The sequence below is a fragment of the Tachypleus tridentatus genome, chromosome 8 (assembly GCF_004210375.1).
Source record: "Tachypleus tridentatus isolate NWPU-2018 chromosome 8, ASM421037v1, whole genome shotgun sequence".
NCBI lineage: Eukaryota > Metazoa > Arthropoda > Merostomata > Xiphosura > Limulidae > Tachypleus > Tachypleus tridentatus.
Genome location: NC_134832.1, coordinates 140,795,010 through 140,810,966, shown reverse-complemented (window position 1 = coordinate 140,810,966; position 15,957 = coordinate 140,795,010). Strand labels below are relative to the sequence as shown.

Below are 15,957 nucleotides of genomic sequence, written 5' to 3'. Positions count from 1 at the left end.
CTCGTTTTCCCTAGGCTCGGTGTTAAATGTTTGCTCTAGATTCGCTATTTTCTGAAGAAATATGAAACGTCTGCTGGTTCCATGGGTTCGTTTATAAAACTCCTGAGTGTTTTTTATACAAAAAAATAACAAAATTCGTTGTAACGTAGTATTTTACTTCATATTAAAACACACACACACACATATATGTAGACAATTTTCCAATCTTAATATTTATGTAGTGTGTATCCCATAATATATCCGTTGGCTAGTGCTTTTAAAGTGAGTTCAATATATTTTTCTATCTGTGGTTTGTATATATATATTGAATAAAACAAAAGTAAAGTATACAGTACGTGGATGTACTGGAAAATAACTATAGTAACGGAAAATCAATTTATAAAATGAGACATTTATATATATATATGTGTGTTAAATACATTTTGTTCAATCTTATTTAACGTCTACTCTGTATTATATTTTTCTCCACGTGCATTCTAAAAAATAATTCATTTCCTGCCATTTCGTATTTTTGTCTTCAAAAATTATTTAAACAAAATCGTTTTCCTTGAATTTATCGAAGTTAATTTTGTTCCTCAATAAATAAATAAATAAAAAAGTTGCAATACGTTTCTCACTCATTTCTCATTTCTATCTTGACTCCATTATTTTATGCTGTGTTTAGCTTATGGGAAACGCTAGCTTGTAATTCAAAACCATACGATCCTAATCAGCCGATCAGGTAAGTGACGTTTTTCGTTCAGCGCACGTTTAACTTCACGCGTCTGACACAGGTGGCGCTGACAGAGAATCTATTCATTTGGTTCTCTATCTGCCTAAATCTGCTACTCAGAAAAGGTTAAACTCTCGTGAGGTTAGAAACAGAAACATTCTGGTGTAGTCTCAGCGTTTCAAACTAATTTCCACACTACGTTGGTTTGATTAATGGGTAATTTAATACTTTAATAACTGGTACAAACTAATTATGTGTAAGATCATTCTCTACGCGGTTTCGGGATTTGTCCTTGTATTTGGTAAGTTGTAATTTTTTAAATAATAAATTAAGAACTTATTGAATAAATAAGTATTTCTGCATGCTTTCACAATTAAAAAGTCGTTTGATTTTTTATGGCGACGTATTAAACTTCTGTATAAAATGTGCTAAGTGGAGAGAATAGGGAGTTACCACTAATAAAACAGACTTGTCACAAACGTTTACATGAATAAAAATGGTCTATAACAATTACAATAACTTAACTTAGAAACATATAAAATTCTATAGAAAGCATCATAGGCTAAAACTGCAGCCAAAAACTGTCAAAACGTAAAGTCTTCATTTAGGGCAAAGCTAGGCTAACAACAGCCGAGCCTAATTTTGAGAAACTGACCAGAAAGAAGACACCCTACTAACTCATTTCTAAGCTAATATACTCATATCGTAAAGTTCGTGGAATAGTTTGGGGTATTGCAAGGATATGAAACCGCACCCACTTTACAATAAAAGCCGGAGTTCTACATCGAGCCCAAACTGCACCCACTTGCCTTCCAAAAGCCAAAGATTTATCTTGGGCCCGATCCACTTCCACTTGAAGTCTAACCAACTAAACACAATCGAATAATATATATATTTAATATATCTAATGATATATACGTAGGACTTGCTATTATGCAACGTAAATTATAAACTTAATTGTAAAGCACTTGAATGAACTTACAATTAAATACTCAGTAATTTACATAATGTTCCTTTGTTATATTGTTTCAGTCTTACGAGATATAAATAGATTACGACACTTACGTACATAATGTGATTATGCTAAAAATATTTTCAACGGATTTGAATTTCAACATAAGTTTATAAACCAAGAAACAGGTTGACGGTATAATATATAAAATGGTTCGTATAAAATTAATTTAAAAAAAACAACAAAGTTTACAATAATTTAACGCTGGATTATTTCGTACTAACAAATGTCATATTTTTGATACCTCAGTTGTAATGAAAAGCTTCACACTGGGCTATTCTTATTCTGTCCACCACGAGAAATCGAACCTCGGAGTAGAGAATTGTACGTCCGTAAACTTACTGTTGATTCACCAGCAGAAAAACTAAAATAAATTGATTACATATAAAGGTATTGACAATATGTGAAGACTCGGTTCGAAAGTAAAGATACTTTAATGGTAATATGAAGTTAAACATATATTTTGTTTTGAGAAAGAATAAATAGGTTTCTAGCGTTGGAAGTTCGCATACATGCTGCTGTGCCGCTGAAGTAGGGGGGATGAAGGATGAAATGAAAATAGAATTAAAAAAATAAATTATTTTACATAAAAGTGTGCCATCATCGAAATATTTAAATAACTTAAAATCAGTATTTATCAGGTCATACATTAAGTAATGTCCGATTTTAGGTTCAGAAAAGGAAAAAGGATTTCAAATACTTTTAATGTTATTTAATCAATAATGTATGTTCCACTGTTATTAATTACTTCCTGCTAAGGATTCACAAGCTTCTAAATGCTACTTCTATAAAATTCTTGGGGTTTGGAGGAAAAAAATATAGAGAGGGTAGTTTTGACATCTTCACGTGTTCCAAGATCTTTTCCATCAAGATAGTTTTGCAAACTTCGGAAGAGATGAAAATCAGGTGGGGCAAAGTCTGGAGAATAAGGAGGATGTGGAAGTTTTTCCCAGTCTAGCTCTTCAATCTTTGCAGATGTGATCCTTGCTGTATGGGGCCGTGCATTATCCTGGTGTAATACAACACCTATGCGATTGATCAAAGCAGGCCTCTTTTCTTTCAGTGCAACATTCAAGCGCTCTAACTGTTGATAATAGAAGTCTAATATAGTCGTTACATTGAGTGGCAGCAACTCAAAGTGGATCACATCAAAAATATCCCACCAAACGCTTAACAAGAATTTCCTGGGGTGGAGATCCATTTTTGGTTGTGCTTTAGCCAGTTTACCTGCACTGAGCCATTGTCTGTGTGCGATTAACATTTTTATAATATATCCGTTTTTCACCTCTCACTAACCTGTCCAAAAACGGTGAGTTATGTTCACGAGAGTGCAAAGCAGTGCAAATGTCCACTTTTGCTCTAAGGTTGAAACAGATTGGAAAGATGTCAAAACTTGGAAAATGGGTCCCCATGATTTGACACCTTTCCAAGCATTTGCAGATGACGACGAACTGTTGAATGGGTTGAATTAAGCTTCTGTGCTAGTTCTTCAACTGTTACAGCGCAATATTCATCAAGTGCAACCAGCAGCAAGTCATCATTAAACTCAACAGGACGACTTGAACGTGGCGCATCACTTAAGCCGTAGTCACCTGATTTGAATTTCTGAAACTACCTTCGACATTTTGTAATTGAGAGACTCCGCATCATAAACACCTTGAATGTTTCATGTAGTTTCTGCTGCATTTTTGCCTTTTTTAAATTCATAAAGCATTATATGTCTAATGTGCTCCTCAGACACATCCATCTTCATAAGGGTTTATCTGATTAATGATCTGATATAATGGAGTTGGGTTAGTATCTTATTTGTCTTAACATTTTTATACACGTCCTACTACATATTTTAGTCATTAAAGACTTCTACAAAGAGAGAAATGATAACGCACTTTCTGTATTAATTTTTCGGGCATTACTTATGGGATGACCTGATAGAACAAAAAAATTGTAAAACAAAAAATCAAATGTCGAGCACAGGTAAAGAGAAACTGCTGAATTCTGTCTTCGTGAACCGATCAAAACTTCTTCCCGCGCGAGTTTATTCTTTGTTGAAAAATATGGCCAAAAAATTAAGTTTCTTAAAGTAACTTTGATACACGATAATTTTTAATTGTCCTAAGTATTTTTACTGCACTTTAACAAAAGTCTAAACATATGCTAGTAATATTGTTCAAAATAACTTTCATGAAGCCAAGTCAGTTGACTTTCAATAAAATAATTTAGGCTTAGATTACACTAAGGAAGTTCAATGCAATGTTTGAGTTCAACGTATAAAACACTAGATTTATAGTTATATTGTCACAGAGCATCGTAGTTGTAATTAGTTGTAATGTATAATCTTGCGTATAATTTGATTTAGGAAATTAACATTATTTTGTTGAGAGTACCATAATTTCAAGTTTTAAATCTCTTTTCACTGCAACTATAACTTAGATATTAATGAATTTACAGTCAAAAACGTTGTTAAAAGCGAGGCTAGTCAGTGCTTTCTAATAAAAGAACGTAGAAAAAATTACTTAATTACCCTAGCTATACTCATTACCAGATTGATTTTTAGATTTGATCTAAATAGATAGCATACGTTGATCAGGCCCCCTAGCGGCACAGCGGCATGTGTACGGAGTTACAACGCTAAAATCGCTGTTTCGATACCCGTGGTGGGCAGAGCACAAATAACCCATTGTTTAGCTTTGCGCTTAACTACAAACAAACAATACTTTGATCATATAATTGTAAAGACAAGTCAGTCAATATTATCATCAACTCTTATTAATAGATTTTTTCAGTTTTCCAACTGGAGTACACGGTACGACCTCGGAGGTTGATCGTTATGGTATGTGTAGAAATATTACCTTTAAAACTTCCTTCTCATGGGACAAATTAACATGTTCAGAAGGAATTTTATTTACTGCAGTGAACATGCTTGAGATATTTTTCAAAGAATAAATTACAATGAAGTTAAGGTCGCTCAGAAAAGTTGTTATTTCAGTCAGGGTGTCTCTAGTCTTAGAGGACTCAAACTAAAACATGTGAAAACCCCCTAACATATGGAACAATATATTACTGTTTAACAGTATTAACAATATGCAATCTTGTGGACTGAATGCAGTATCTTATTTAAACATGTAAGATTCTGCTCCAAATTCTTATTGAAGAAATAATAATTTTATTTCAACATTATCACCGCCACCTATAGTTAACGTTCTTTTTTGTAGAGAGTCTCTTTCAAGACGTCATAGTTTAAAATTTATGGCATTGTAATCTAGATAATTTTTGCCTTAATCATGACATAAGTTGTAAGTAGTAAAAACAAGAGTGCGTAATTCTATTTTAATGAATAGGAAAAATATATAAAATTATTCCTTAAAATCAAGATTTCGTTTCGTAGTAAGGAAACACCTCAAAAACCTCATTATAATTTATCTTTCAAGCTTAAATTTATCTTAACTGTCTAGCCTTCGTTAAATAATTAATCAGGTGTTGGTTACGGGAGGAAATTTTTCCTGTTCCTGTTTTCTGTTAATAATGCTTTAAAATAACAAAGAAAAAGAAACGCCGGAAAAAGAAATGAGTTGAATTTTAAAAAAATACCAGAATTTTAAATCTCATCAACTGTATGAGGAATGAATTACGAAAGATTTAAACGAACAAAAGCAGAATATGAACATCACGTGACTAACACAGAGATTAGGGCGACTAAATTATGTTATAGGTCCAACGTCATTTGCTTTGATTTTATTTGTAATATGTTAAACCGAAACTATTAAATTTGCAGGATTAAGAGAACTCGCCTAAGATTTTTTTTTTCAAACAACCTTCTTACACACTAGTAGAAATGTAAAGAGTTGGTCTTAAGAAAGGTTTGTTTTTTATGAATATAATAAAAAGCATTGATTAGATGTCATTCTGGTACCACAGTGAAGAAAAACTATTACAGAATAGTATCTCGGTACGGACTACAGACAAATATATATCAACTAATTAAACTTTTATAAAATGATTTTATGCAACTGTTTCTTCAATATATTTAAAAACACTTCAACAAACCTAAAATTCAACAGCTAGTGGTAAAAATATTTAGCCTTAACCATGATATGACAAACGTTCTAAGCGAATTTACTTCCATATAATTTTCCAGCTTTTTATCGGTTAGGCCTAGATAAACAAAATTTAGAACACTAAAATCTTAGTGACGAGGCCTACTGAAACAAAATTAACGATATTTTCAAATAATAATTATATTTCTATTTCATACGATCCACTGATTGATCAGTGGGAAACTTACAGTTCTAAAATCCAGGGTTGAATTCCTTGCGGTGAACAGAATGCAAATAATCCATTGTTATCGTTGTTTTAAAAATACAAACAAACGAAATACAACAGCGACATCTCATTCATGGTAGTTACGATATATTTGGTTATGATGATCATAATAAAAATATTTATTTTTTTCAAAAAAAAAAAAACAAACTGAGGTGAACTAATGCCGAAATAAAGTTATTCTTTTAAATAGGTTACAATTATGATTATAATTCTTTAAAATAATGTAAATATTGTTTAATCTTGTAGATAGGTACAATAACATACAAACTATTAGGTAATTTATTAATTTCTATTTCTCTTTTATTGAAGATCGAAGATTGACTGAGCAGCAGGGTTATTAGGTGACTAATTTTAAGCAATTTTAGCTTTGAGCGAAAAGTTTCACAAAGATGTCTATTAAATCTATTTTTGTTAGTTATATCTAAAATCGTAATGATTTCGTTCACTTTCTTAGGTTATTACTACTGTTAATATTAGTGCACAATAATCTTAATATTTGTTTGTTTTGTATTTATTGTTATCGTCCATAAATCCTTATTATTATTTCTGAGATATTTATGCATGAATATGAAAGTCTATAGACTTCATTAATAGCTTGCATAGTCACTACAGAATTGCTAACTCAAAAGTATTGGTACCGGTAATCGTTCACATCTTATTGACGAAGTCACTAAATTATTATTAACTTGTAAGCACCGGAAATTGCTTACGTATTGTTGACTGGATCACTAAATTATTATTAAATTATAAGTACCGTTACCAATAATCGCTTACATATTAGTGACTAAGTCATTAGGTTATTATTAACACTTGAGCACTTTTATTTATTCTAGTGTATTTCTTGTATCCTTGTGAGTGCATAAACCTTTTAATTTCTCCCAATATTTTATTTATGATATGTCAGTCCGTAACCTCCATTTACTTTATGAATTTAATGCTTAGTTCTTTCTCCATTAACCTAGTCGCGAAGTGAACACTTTCCAGTTTATATCACTCTAAATCCCCTCATAATCATCATTGTCTCTTCCATGTTGTTTTATATGTTTAACCAGCCCATAAATCCCATTAAACTCTTTTTATTTTTTGCCTGTGTTTTTATCATCGCTGTTAATCTATTCTCTATACTCTTATAAGCTCCGTTCAAGTTTGTTTTTTTTCGGGTTTATGTATAAAATATATAGATAGATACCAATGTAGTAAATATTCTAATCGTTGATCTAAGTTATATTCAAACTACGTTTTGTTGGTCTCGATAAAAATCTTGTTAAAAATGGTCGTCAATTAACTTCTCCGTTTTCGTGTCACTTTTCTATTATTTTCTTTTAATTTTAAATTTGGTGTTGCTGGTTTGGTTTATTAAATTTGTTTGATTTTCTCGCTTTAACTTTGTCATTTATTCCGTTTATTAACTAACTTATATTTTGTAAATTTGGTCTTACTTTATCACCAATACCCTCGATAGCTCAGCGGGTAAACCAGAGGGTTGCGATGCTAAAATCAGGGTTTGATCCCTGCTGTAAACACAACATGGAGTAGCTTTGTATGTAACAAAAAAAAAGTCGTTTCTGGTTTTCTTTAATCTTTAGTTCACAAGACGTTTTCGATACAATATCTTGTCTCATATGCACAGTGTTTAAATATTCTACAAAATTAGCCATTTGACAACACTTTTAGGTACTATCACTTTTTATTAAAACAGATGGCGCTTTCAGACCTTTTTTTAGCCCTACTACTGCACTGAAGTTGATTTAATAAATTTATTTTCTTTCGCTTTTTTTTCTTCTTGCTTCATTTAAAACAAGGATTATACGTCTGTAAATGATATGTCAAGGTTTCCATAAGTTTTTCCGCGAAGACATGTTTCTTATTAAATTTTGATTTTCTTCATTTGCACTTTTTACGAGTTATAAATATTACTATTTTGATGTTTGATATTTAGATATAAATAACAGTTGAAAGTTTCTCTCAACATTATATGTTACAGAATTTAGATATCCTCTCGCTTTGCTTAACAATCTATGTAGTATTTTTTGTGACGTTTATAACTAACCTCCTGAAGTTTCACATCTAGGAAACACAGCAAGAAAAAATTCTAGTCAGACTTCAAAAATAAACTTGTAGCCATCTTGTCAATGTTAAACGTTTAAATAATAATGTAACAATACTTTATAATATAATAATTAACAATAATTTGTTAAACATGAATAACGCCACGTGCTGTTCAAAGGTTAAAGTTTATGGTTAAAAACACAGAGACTGAGCCCAAATTACTTCGTGAAACTAGCAATGTAAAACTACACTACATCTAGCCCTATTTTTATGAAACCTAGTAACCAAGGTGGCCCGGCATGGTCAGGCAGTTATGATGCTTGAGTCGCATACTGAGGGGCGCATGCTCGAATTTTTGACCCACCAAACACTCTCGCCCTTTCAGGGCGTTATAAGTTATAGTCAATCCCACTGTTCGTTAGTTAAAGAGTAACCCAAGAGTTAGCGGTGGGTGGTGATAACTAACTGCCTTCTCTCTAGTCTTTCATTGCTAAATTAGGCTCAACTAGCGAAAATGAAACGAATACATTTTTATCGATTTAAAAAATACAGACATTTTAGATTTTAAAAAATTCAACCGTATATACCATATTTTCTGTTTTTAGTACAACGCTACACACAATGGACCATTTGCACTCTGCCTATTTTGGGGAAATCTAATCCAAAATTTTAGGGTTATAAATCTGTGAACTTACCGCTAAACTTATCTTTATAAAATTACTCCCTGGTAGAAAAACAAACAAATAAGTTATATTTATATCTTTAAACAAAATGTTTCCATACTGGCTCTAAATATCGTAATTCAGACAAAACAAACTGCAATTTTTGTGAAGTAAAGTTACTTTTTAATCCATCAATTTTGCTGAGGTAAACTCACTTTTTAATCCATAAATTTTTCTAATGCAAATTCACTTTTTAATCCATCAATTTTTGTGAGGTAAAGTCAATTTTTAATCCATCAATTTTGCTGAGGTAAACTCACTTTTTAATCCATCAATTTTGCTGAGGTAAACTCACTTTTTAATCCATAAATTTTTCTGATGCAAAGTCACTTTTTAATCCATCAATTTTTGTGAGGTAAAGTCACTTTCTAATCCATCAATTTTTCTAATGCAAAGTCACTTTTTAATCCATAAATTTTTCTGATGCAAAGTCACTTTTTAATCCATCAATTTTTGTGAAGTAAAGTCACTTTATAATCCATCAATTTTTGTGAGGTAAAGTCACTTTTTAACCCATCAATTTTTGTGAGGTAAAGTCACTTTTTAATCCATCAATTTTTGTGAAGTAAAGTCACTTTTTAATCCATCCATTCTGAAGTTTTATCTTTATATGTGTGTTATACATATGTTTACGTACATACACATAGTTATTTCTTCCCTGATAGTCTCTCATACATTTTAGTTTTCTTATCAAACACTTTCAAGTATTTTTAGCCCTCTATATTTTATTACAAAATCTCAAGTTCTGTTCTGCTTCTCTCAGTCTGTATTGTTCTCAATTTTCATTTTAATTTCCTTGCGTTTTCTTATTTTAATTTCTCAGTCTAACAGTTTATTTTAGTCTGTTTTTTTTCTTTTGAATTTCGCGCAAAGCTACTCGAGGGCTATCTGCGCTAACCGTCCCTAATTTAGCAGTGTAAGACTAGAGAGTAAGCAGCTAGTCATCACCACCCACCGCCAACTCTTGGGCTACTCTTTTACCAATGAATAGTGGGATTGACCGTCACATTATAACGCCCCCACAGCTGAAAGGGCGAGCATGTTTGGTGCGATCGGGATTCGAACTCGCGACCCTCGGATTACGAGTCGAACTCCTTAACAAGCTTGGCCATGCCGGGCTCTTATTGTCTGTTATTTATTCCTTATCTCGGAATTTCTGTTTACTTAACTTTTCAATAAATAATTTACTCCCATATTATTTTGAAATGTTAATTTTGCTTTTTGTCTCGTTCAGTTATTTTTTTTCTTGTTTTCATTTCCTTAACTGAGTAGTTATATTCCATTTTCTTTGTAAAAATTTTTATTCTGTTACTAATTCCAAACGAGCAATTCTTTTTTTTCTTTTTCACTCAAATACAAGTTAGTCCAAATTTACTTTCTGTTTATCGGTTTCAATTTTTTTTTTTTTTATTCTGACGTGTAAACACGAATATTCTTCTGTTTGCAAGACTCTTATTGCCTGTCCCCAGGTAGAAAACAAACTGCGGGTCCATGGACTTACATGGCTTAAAACCTGGATTCGATTCACCTTGGTAGACAGAGTAAATAGTTCAATGTGGCTTATATCTACAAACAAACTTTTAAGAATTTTACTTCTGATTGCATCATATTTTCTTCCTGTTGGGTCTTTCATATCCTGTGGCTAAAAAAAAGCTTTATTTGTATGCTTGTATATCACTTTACTTTACTGCTTGTATATCATTTTACTTTATACGCCTACCTACACTTGTGTTACATTTACTTTATATCCCTACCTACACTTGTGTTACATTTACTTTATATACCTACCTATTACTTGTGTTACATTTACTTTATATACCTACCTATTACATGTGTTACATTTACTTTATATACCTACCTACCTTTTATTTATATACCTTATGTGTTACATTTTACTTTATATACCTACCTATTACATGTGTTACATTTACTTTTATATATGTGTTACACCTGCCTATTTACGTGGTTACATTTACTTTATATGTTTGTGTTACATTTATATACTTATATACCCTACCTATTACTTGTGTTACATTTACTTTATATAACTACCGTTTACTTTTTACTTATACATGTGTTACGCACTTTATATGCCTACCTATTACGTTTACGTTTGCTTTATATACCCACCTATTACTTGTTTACTTTTATAATGCTTGCCTATTAGCTTATGTTTACGTTACCTGCCTGTTACGTGTGTTACATTTACTTTTTAATGTGTTACATTTACCTTTATGCCCTGTTTTTACTTTATATACGCCTATTACTTGTGTTACATTTACTTTATATGTTACGTTTTACTTTACTATATACCTGCCTATTACCATTTACTTTTATGCCTGTGGTGTTACGTTTACTTTATATATTACCTATTACATTTAACCTCTTAGCTTGGTATTACCTGTTTACATTTAGCGGTGTTTACGTTTATATATAATATTACCTGTTAGCGGTGTTACATTTACTTTATATACCTGCCTATATGTTACATTTACGTTTATATGCCTACCCATTACTTGCATTTAATGTATATACCCACCTGTGTTACATTTACTTTGTATATATATGCCTGCCTATATATACCCACCTATTACGTGTGTTACATTTACTTTTATATGCCTTAATGTGTTACATTTACTTTGTATACTGGTTGCACCTATTACTTGTGTTACATTTACGTTTGGCGCAATATTACCTTGTGTTACATTTACTTTTATATAATGCCTGTGTTACGTTTACTTTATATACCCACCTATTATATGTGTTACCTACCTTACTTGTGTTACATTTACTTTATATACCTGCCTATTACTTGTGTTACATTTACTTTATATGCCTGTTTTACTTTATATGCCTACCTATTACTGTGTGTTACATTTACTTTATATACCTATTACGTTTGTGTTACCTTTATATTACATGTGTTACATTTACTTTTATATACCTTTACATGTGTTACATTTACTTTACTTGCCTGTTACATTTACATTTACGTTTTATATACCTGCCTAATAATTACGCGTTTGCTTTTAATGTGATGGTTACGTTTGGCAATAATAGCGCTTTGTTTGCGGCTTGTGTTACATTTACTTTATATGCCTACCTATTACTTGTGTTACATTTACTTTTATACCTACCTATTACATAATATTAGCGCCTGTTAATGCATTGTTTGGCTTTACCTGCCTTTAGCGGTGGTTGCGTTTGAAAACATATAATGCCTGTATGATGCGTTTTGGCATAATGTTAAGCGGTGGTTGTGTTACATTTACTTTATATACCTGCCTGTGCGCAATGCCGCCGTTACGTTACTTGTGTTACATTTGCATTTATATATACCTACCTATTACATGTGTTACATTTACTTTTATATAATGCTTACCTATTACTTGTGTTACATTTACTTTATATACCTGCCTATTGTGTTACATTTACTTTATATGCCTACCTATTACTTGTGTTACATTTACTTTATATACCTACCTATTACATGTGTTACATTTACTTTATATACTTGCCTATTACTTGTGTTACATTTACTTTATATACCTGCCTATTACTTGTGTTACATTTACTTTATATGCCTACCTATTACTTGTGTTACATTTACTTTATATACTTACCTCTTGTCGCCCCGCAGTAACGCAGCGGTATGTCTGCGGACTTAGAACCGGGTTTCGATATTCGTGGTGGGCAGATAGCCCCTCGTGTAGTTTTGTGCTTAATTCAAAAACAACAATTATCTCTTGTCTTACACTTCGCTTTCTTTGCATGATTGTCCATCACGTATGTTACTTATGCTTCCGTTGTATACCTATTTATCACTTGTGTTATATTTTACTTTATTGTATGACTGTCTTTTATTTGTGTTACATTTTACTTTTTTTTTGTATACCTATTTATCACTTGTGTCACATTTTACTTTCTTTGTATACCTGTCTTTCATTTGTGTTACATTTTACTTTCTTTGTATGACTGTCCATCTCTTGTCTATCATATATGTTACTTGTGCTTTCGGTAATATGCCTGTTTATATCTTATCTTACATTTAACTTTCTTCCCAGGGTTATCTTTCACTTGTCTTACATCTCGTTATTTTATTGAACGTTTCTCTGGTTTTCAATGTTTTGCAGTCTGTGCAAGTCTTCATTTGTCTTTGTCAGCTCTGAACGGTAACTGTTATTCCACCGTCACTTTGCGATTGTTTGCTTCTCAGAGAGTTCATCGCGTAAGATATATTTGTTGTTGTTCTAATGTATCACCATTTACAAAACTGTGGGTAAATTGCACTTAAACCTAAACTTTTTAAAAGTGTTTGTTTCGCCTCAGCGGTGTCAGCAATACATACCGTCTCGCTGTATTTTCCGGATGAGATTCAATCTGGTCAAGATCTTCAACTGCGGTGTGACTATAATTTAGAGGGTGAGAATCTTTACTCCGTCAAGTGGTACCGAGACGACATGGAATTTTTCCGCTACGTACCCATGGATAACCCCGTGAAACAGTACTTCTCTTTGGATGGAATTCAAGTTGACGTAAGTAGCGGTTTCTTTACTTTCCGCATCTTAAACACATCTTGCGTTAAGTGCTGAGTTTAATGGCGGGCTTCTTTCATTTCATTTTTCTCTCTTTTCTTTTAATTTCTTCTCGTGATTTTTACGACACGTTAACATTCTTTACGATCCTGTTTTATGAGTTAGATTCATTCCAAAAACTTCAAAGTTGTATTATTATTATTATTATGTGTTGCAGGAAACAAATCTCCTTAGAGTTAGTTGCTTTGGTATTTTTTTAAAATAAAGGTGAAAATATTCGTATTTAAATAAAATTGATAAACTGTACTGTTGTTGTTCGTTGTTTAATGGTCAGCGTGTTCGGTCTGTAGATCGGAAGGTTCATTATTCGCGGTACGTTGCTGAAAAGAAAAAAGCACGCCGCAATTTAAGGTTTTGGTTTCTTTTAAATTTCGCGCAAAGCAACACGAGGGCCATTTATGTTAGCCATTCTTAATTTGACAGTGTAAGGCAACTGGTCATCAACACTCACCGCCAATTCTTGAGTTACTCTTTTACCAACGAATAGTGGGGTTGACCGAAAATTATAACGCCCCCACGACTTAAAGGGCGAGCACGTTTGGTGTGACAGGGAATTTAAACCCTCAACCCCAGATCACAAGGCGAGTGCCTTATCCACCTGGCCATGCCGGGCCCGCAATTTAAGGAGCCGTTGGTGCGTAATAAGACTGACAGTCAACTCCCACTATGTGGTAAGAAAAGAGTATCCAAAGAGTTAGAGGTGGGTGATACTGCTTCCTTCCCTCCAGCATATCAATTCAAAATTAGTAAAGCTAAGCGTATAAAAATAATCCTTCTAGTAGTTTTGCGCGAAAATTCTACAGTCAATAAACTTGTAAGAAGCTCGTAACTATCAAGAAAAAGAAGAGATGAACTTTAGGACGTAAAGTTTATATTGAGTTATCTTAAAAGCTTCTAAATAAGAAGTTTTCTCAACCTGATATATTTATACAAATCTGCATGCAATACACTAAAACTAACGATTAATCTAGTTTCGTAGTTTGACTGTGGTGGTTCTGCTCATCCTGAAAAATAAATTATTTTCATTTTAACGAACATTAACGTTAGTGTTTGTAATTTATAAGGTGAAAGTTTACAGAGTTGATGAAATCATATCACACAGTTTCTACCTAGGCCGAACGACAGTTTAAGTAGATAGAGTGCTGTCATAAATGCATCTAACTTTCAGTGAATAACTGTTAAAAAGTAACTAAAACTTGAGAGCTTAATGGTACAAGTTATTGCAAATATACTAGATGTATTTTCACAGTATCCCTCGAAATTGTCTTTCTCAATAATAAATAAAAGCAAAATTAAGAGTAACAAATATTTTTATTTTCTAATTTTGTAGTTGGTATGTCGTAATGTGTCGTAGCTTACAAAGTGTGTAATTTCTCTTGTGATTCATATGTATGTGCACGTTTTACTGACGCCACGACAATACAAGTTGAAACTTTAAATGTCCCTATATGACGTAATTTTAATCTCTACTGACTGACTGACCGAAAACACACTACCCTAATTTTTTCTTTAGTGTTGAAACGGAGAAACGGTATACATTAGCGTTTGTTGTAAAGAACAAAACTACAAAATGGGCTATTAATGCTTTGCTCACACCGGGGATCGGAACCAAGTTTTTAGAATTATAAGCCACATGAGTTACCGCTGAGTCACTAGGAGGAGATATACTTTATTAAGTAATGTTTTTACGTTCTGAGTACGTTCGAATTATCTTCTTTCTTTAATTATTTTTTATCTTTTTTGTGCTATACTGTGTGTTTTATAAGAATTATAATTTTTTAAAAAAAGAGATGTACCTTCATGGAATACTTACTTATTGTATAATCCGAAAAAATGTTCCATTTTGTGTTTTTAGCTTTTAGCCTCTTGAATTCGTCAAAAATATTAAATGTGTAAAAATCTTCTATTACGTTTTTCTTTAAAATATTTTAATTATTGCAACATTGAAACCACGCAAAACAATAACAGATCATATCGTCAGCATGGTAATTTATGTTAGCTGGGTTTTAAACACAGTGGTGGGTACAGCACAAAGAGTCCATTCTCTAGCTTCGTGTCTAATACCAAACAAACAAAAATAGAATTGTAAACAGCAGCTATTATTAATACTATGGCGAACATTGAGAAGACAATGTTGTGCAAGAGACACGAGTTACCGTAACGTTGAAACTTTATAACTTTTAAATTATTAAGTTCACAACAACAATACTGTTATAAACTACCTAATCAAAACCAACAATACTGTTCTAAGCTACCTAATCAAAACCAACAATACTGTTATAAACTACCTAATCAAAAACAACAATACTGTTCTAAGCTACTTAATCAAAAAGAACAATACTGTTATAAACTACCTAATCAAAACCAACAATACTGTTCTAAACTACTTAATCAAAACCAACAATACTGTTCTAAACTACCTAATCAAAAAGAACAATACTGTTCTAAACTACCTAATCAAAAAGAACAATACTGTTCTAAACTACTTAATCAAAACCAACAATACTGTTCTAAACTACTTAATCAAAACCAACAATACTGTTCTAA

General features: G+C 32.1%; 1 protein-coding gene across 3 annotated transcripts in view; it reads left to right on the top strand.

Moving 5' to 3' along the window:
- Nucleotides 1–824: 824 nt before the first annotated feature.
- The window catches only part of LOC143223622 (uncharacterized), a 47,483-nt gene continuing 32,350 nt past the window's right edge, over nt 825–15,957 (top strand). For 2 of the 3 annotated variants that reach the window (XR_013012986.1, XM_076451791.1), the window contains exons 1-2: nt 825–1,013; nt 13,145–13,350. Coding sequence is in view for 2 of the 3 variants with exons in the window: in XM_076451791.1 (XP_076307906.1) it covers nt 965–1,013; nt 13,145–13,350 (255 nt within the window). In the remaining variant the exon portion in view is untranslated. The remainder of the gene's footprint in view (nt 1,014–13,144; nt 13,351–15,957) is intronic. The other variant, XM_076451790.1, reaches the window with a different exon arrangement.